This window comes from Antrostomus carolinensis, unplaced genomic scaffold, assembly GCF_000700745.2.
Source record: "Antrostomus carolinensis isolate BGI_N321 unplaced genomic scaffold, ASM70074v2 scaffold3764, whole genome shotgun sequence".
Lineage (NCBI taxonomy): Eukaryota > Metazoa > Chordata > Aves > Caprimulgiformes > Caprimulgidae > Antrostomus > Antrostomus carolinensis.
The window spans coordinates 14,775-20,604 of NW_010308519.1; the positions used below are offsets into that span (position 1 = coordinate 14,775).

At 41.8% G+C, this 5,830-nt stretch overlaps 1 protein-coding gene across 1 annotated transcript in view; it reads right to left on the minus strand.

Moving 5' to 3' along the window:
- Positions 1-1,903: 1,903 nt before the first annotated feature.
- The window catches only part of TTC12 (tetratricopeptide repeat domain 12), a gene marked incomplete at its 5' end in the record, with an annotated part of 16,650 nt that continues 12,723 nt past the window's right edge, over positions 1,904-5,830 (minus strand). Inside the window, 3 exons of the mRNA XM_010165773.1 lie at positions 1,904-1,979; positions 2,848-3,073; positions 4,985-5,084. Coding sequence (XP_010164075.1) covers positions 1,904-1,979; positions 2,848-3,073; positions 4,985-5,084 — 402 coding nt within the window. The remainder of the gene's footprint in view (positions 1,980-2,847; positions 3,074-4,984; positions 5,085-5,830) is intronic.

Here is a 5,830-nt window from a genome sequence, read left to right on the forward strand (position 1 = left end):
AGCATGAAACTTAACAGTTGTAACTAAAGGAATAATTCTACTAGAAATGGTAGGTAGTACATTCATACTCTCTGCAGACCATTTACCCTTGAGAAGGCATGGGCCTCTTCCCACAGACTGTCATGAGTTATACTACCTGAATACCAGTCAAGACATATTCGTGAACAATAAAAAACTGGTGCAACCATTTTATAAGCACAAAGATGCTACAAAAGTGATCCAGAAACCCATGGTGATTCCCAGGTAGGATCTCCTGGCAGGTTCTTTTTTTCTTCAAATAGGACGATAGCTTGTACAAGCTCAATGCCCCTTCTGTAACTGTTTGATCACCCAGGTCTGCTTCCTAAGCCCAAATGCCAATAGTTCCTGCTGGTAACCTGGGGTGCTCATAAAAATTCTGCAATAGTAAATATTTTTCACAAGGACAAATCAGTTCTCAAAAGCCTTTTGCAAAAGGAAGTTAGAAGCGATTCTCTTACCTGATCACCATTTTCTTCTGGGGACAATGGCAACTGGTATGTGAAAGGTTCCATTAAGCAAAACCCAGCTTGTCAGTCAAGATCAAGAAAGATATTTAGCTTTTAGACTTTTAAGATGATTCAGCTGCTATTTTGAAAAGGAGATGATATATAATTTGTCAGCCGCTGTTCTGAAGGGACAAGATTACATCTAGAACATACACCCACAGGTGTCAAGGAAGCAAATTGAAGAGCCATTTTAAAGTCAAACACGACTGCCCTGTGCCGTTTCATTTCAATGTAATATATTCTTTTGTTTCCTGTGTTCAAAACCAAGGCAAAGAAGAAGTATTGTATTCATGGCCAAAGTCCTTGTCTAGCTTAAGTTCTACAAGCTCTCAGTATAGATTTCTGTCTACATGCATCTGTTTATTTGTTAAGAGATGATTTGTTAGATTTGTCAGGTTTCTGTCAGCAGTACTACAGCGGCTGTTCCGTTAGCATCACCAGCACAGTCCTCAATAGATGGGCTTTCCAGAAGCACCTTAACCTGCCTTTTTGGAGGAATGCCTAAGAGTTAAGAGTATTGTGTTACTGCCTTTCTTTTCAAATTACATTTGCCATTAGTAGTAATTAATTTTTAACCTCTCTAGAAAACACAGATGCTAGAAGGATGTGCCATTTGTGTTACTGTTTAAAAAAAAATGAGCAACTGCAGAGGAGATTAGAGATTAACACAAGGGGTCCTGAGAAAGTACTGAAGATCAGGAAGGTCAGCTACTGCTCTGATTCTGCACAAAAGTAAAGGACCAAGGGATATTATTAAATTTACAAAGACAGTAAGCGTAACACTACTAAAATAAATGGCCCATAATTCATAAACAAACCTCATTGTCATAAGTTATCGCTACGATTGAGCGCTTAGTGAAATTAAGACCAACACATTTAAGCAGGAAAACATGAAGTTTAAGGTTTATGTAAAGTGTGAGGTGATACCACACACACGATACTGAATCATAATCTAGTCACCAGAGGACTCTGTGGGGGGGAAAAAAAGGCTTCTTCAAAGTCACAGCTCACCATTTATTTCTATTTTCTTCCAATACACTGGTACTGGACCCAAATGGGAAAGTACACTAGACGAGCCATTGCTCAGTGATTAACGAGCAAGGAGGTCACCAGTAAGAAAGAGCAACATCATTTATTAAAGCAAAGACAAGCTGAATGCAAGGTGTTATTGCAGCTGTTAGCCTAGGTAATAAACAAACTTCTTTCTCCTGATACTTACGTTGCTATTGTTTCACTGGCTTCGGTAGAGGACCAGCAAACACTTTGGAAAGGGACTGAAAAGCTGACATGCTTTGAGTTAGCTTTATTAAAGAAAAGAAAAAAACACTCAACACCAAATGATATTAACAGCAGGTTTCGAAGCTCTCCTGAAGACTTCAGGTGCTATGCACGTATTTCATAGAGGAGTTCAGGATGGCCAGTCCATTGAGTTCCCGCAGCTGAAAAATATGCCTGAAAAGACAAGAGAAAGGTTGCTGGAGAGATATAAGATTACTAACAATGAAAGTTTCAAGCTTCCACTGCTCTGCTGTACCCCATGCCCAAACTGTCAAGGATGTTTAAGGCTACATTTGAGAAGTTCCTCCTAAAGTAGCATGAGAAGCAGAGTTTCTAGATTGCTAGTCCCCACAAAAAGGAAAATGAAAGTTCTAAATAATACTTGACAATGGTTCAAATAGGTGACATTTCAGATTAACAAAACTAAGAACACAAGGTGTTTCCCTTTTATATCTCTGGAGAGTTTTGCAAATCTCAGAGCAGACACTTTCTCTATTGCTCATTTGGGATCTCCAACAGAAGCATTATCCCTTGCTTTCTGCAGTGGTTCAGTGTGTATATCAGCAAGCTGAACTCAATTCCTCTGTCTGGAATGCAGTTCAAGGTTCAGTTGACAGTTTGCAGCTAGCTGGAGCTTGGCATACTCTTGGCAGGCAGCAGCAGACATTCTTTGCTGACATTTATACTTTTATTTTGCCCTCATTATTGCTCTGACCTCTACAAACTTATCGCTCCTTCTCCTTCCATTCTTCCAGCACAGGTAACATCAGAAAGCAATGCCAAATGAGCTCCTTGAAAAATGTTAAGACAGACAACTAGCAACAAAGGAACCCCAAAGCAGAACTGTGGGGACAGTACCACAAGAGGGAATCCTAGTTGGAGGAAGGGTGATTGATTTCACGGAGTACTTATACAAACTAATCATCTGCCCTGTACCTCCTTGCTCTATGAGCAGAACTGACTGACACTGCTCAGTTTTTCCAGAATTATCACCTGAGAACAACCAGATAGTGCAGGAGAACAACAGTCTTTCTTACACTACCTTGGTTCAGCGACACAAAGCTTCCCCAGAGCAATTGCTGCATTCTCCTGCACTGAAGTTCTCGTAGCATCACCACCAGCATGTTTCAACAAAATCATCACAACATTGGAATCCAGTAAGGACGTCGCTGCTCCAGGAACAACAAGGCACTGGCCAAGGCAGAAAGCAGCATTTCCCACAATCATTTCATTCTCTGAGTCCAAGAGCTTCAGCAGCACACTGAACCCTGTGAGAAAGAGAGATTAATTGTACAGAATGCACACGGATTTGTTCAAGTAGAGCTGAACATTTTCTCCTGTCTTTACCTAAACTCCTAGAGAGCGAGCACCGTTTTGTGTCAGGCATTTTTTTAGAAAACCTGAAGGAGCAAGGCAGCTTAGACTGCCTTCTAAATAAAATACAGCTTTGGCTTTCACATGCATGAACTTCCCTTGGGGGTTACATAGGTTTGCTTTGGTTTTCTTTGATGGTCCCATCTGTTCTTCCAGATCACATCCCACCTTTTCTCCTGCAATAATATAATCTGAAAAGGCAGTGCTGCTCCAGAGAGCAACAGTGGCTGGTGCAGGAGCTGAACTAAGTGGCCCAGCTGGAATGCAATTTCATGTTACGGGACTATAGCTTGATTCCAACAGGGTAACGTCTGGGTAGGCAAACAGAGATGAGAAAAATAAGAAATAGTGACTCACAAGATTAATAGCAGAGTTTTGGTGGAAAGACTGGAAGTGAAGTGTTATTGCTAATTTGAGGAAATGAAAGCTTCATCTACAGATGACAGTGGAACTAATAGGAGGTGTACAAAAGGGAGATGATGCTCTGAAAGGCTTTTAATGAGTGGAAATCCTTAGGGTTCAAGTTGAATTACATGAGCTGACAGTTTCGTGACAGGTTCAACCATTTAAGATAAAACTTCAGTATTCTCTGTTGTAGTTACATTAGGATTCATTGAACCTGGATTTTAAAGCAATCTAAGTAGTGTTATATCACATAACTAGAGCAAATATACTTGAAAACACCCTAAGACACCTGGTCTGATATTGTCACTCTGTCTCTATATCCATTTCCTTTTAATACCAGGCCAAATAGCCACACATAAATTGAAGAAAACTATAAACAGCCTCAATCTCTGTAAATCAAATGTCTAAATGACGCTTCTTATTTTAGCCACTAACTTCGGGAACTACAACCCAATTCAGTTACAATTTACAAGCACTTTTTTCAAAACGTACATATTTCTCGCTCTAAAAAAGCATATCAAGCCATTTTACTAGAGTAAAGCACAGTTTCTCTAACTCAGGCTTATTATCTAATGTGTGCCTATTTCCATCCACAGACAGAGCGAAAGCTCACTAAGCACCATTTCAGGAGGGGGAGCAGCACATTACTCGGAAAACACGGCTAGTCTTGCAAGAGCAAAACCCAGTGTCCAGTGTCCTTCTAGATGGGAAGAAATCGTATCCTGGGCTGCATCAAGAGAAGCGTGTCCAGCAGGTCGAGGGAGGGGATTCTGCCCCTCTACTCCGCTCTTGTAAGGCCCCACCTGGAGTACTGCATCCAGTTCTGGAGCCCCCAACATAAGAAAGACATGGACCAGTTAGAACAAGTCCAGAGAAGGACCACCAGGATGATCCGAGGGCTGGAGCACCTCTCCTATGAAGACAGGCTGAAAGAGTTGGGGCTGTTCAGCCTGAAAAAGAGAAGGCTCCGGGGAGATCTTATAGCGGCCTCCCAGTACCTGAAGGGGCTACAAGAAAGCTGGGGAGGGACTTTTCATAAGGGCACTTAATGACAAGACAAGGGGAAATGGGTTTAAACTGAAAGAGGGGAGGTTTAGATTAGATATTAGGAAGAAGTTCTTCTCTGTGAGGGTGGTCAGACACTGGAACAGGTTGCCCAAGGAAGTTGTGGCTGCTCCTCCCTGGAAGTGTTTAAGACCAGGTTGGATGAGGCTTTGAGCAACCTGGTCTAGTGGAAGGTGTCCCTGCTGATGGCAGGGGGGTTGGAACTGGATGAGCTTTAAGGTCCCTTCCAATCCAAACCATTCTATGATTCTATGATTCTATGAAAGTAATTGGGTGATACTGAGATTACATCTCTGCATTCAGTCTCTAACTAGTGAAGTTGTCACTGCACTTACCTTTATCTGACTTCACTAGATCTTCCCGAGCTTGGCTATTACTTCTGGTGCAGACAGAGAGGGTCTTTATAGCATAACTGGATGTGACCTGTCCTCCAGCCTAGATGTGATTAGAATAAAGCAGATATTGACAAACATACAGTTTATACCCCATCTTATTCAGGGTTACAGAATAGCTTAGGCACCATGGAGATAGTTCGGTATTCCTTATGGCCAAATTAAGACCTTTGTAGTGCACATATCTCAAGATGAACACAGGCTGCAAATGACACAAGAACCATCTCTTTCCTGCCAACAGCGAACATACAGAATTCCCTGAATTTGTGGAGCCCAGTTCCTGTCAAATTAGCAACTCCTTTGATGCTTGCTAGTTACCAGAGCCAAGCTGAGAGCCATGATCTTTTTCTAGACTAATTTTATCTGCATCATAGCAAATCTGTAGAATCCATATCACACTCTGCTAGATACAGAGATACAGCAAAACAGTGTTTACACATACGCAGTATTTGGGGGAAAATTGCTCCCAGGCTTGATTCAGCAGTCACTGGTAATCAGTGAAAAGAGCTCCATTGCTTTTCAGTGGTTCAAAATAGATCACACCAGTTTTAGGCTTTAATCCTCCAACTGGGCCTGCAGTAGTGGATTTGTGAATTTGCAGGTCTCTGTGCACAGGCATCTGGCTCATATGGAAATGACCAAAAAATCTGAGCTGTGGACCAGACTACAGAGGCAGCCTAGTCTCCAAACTGGCTACCTAGCTTAAAATTAAACTTGAGGGCACTGTTACAATGAACAATACAATGCAGACACATGCAGCCAGAGTGACTGCACAGGTCTTTCTCCTAG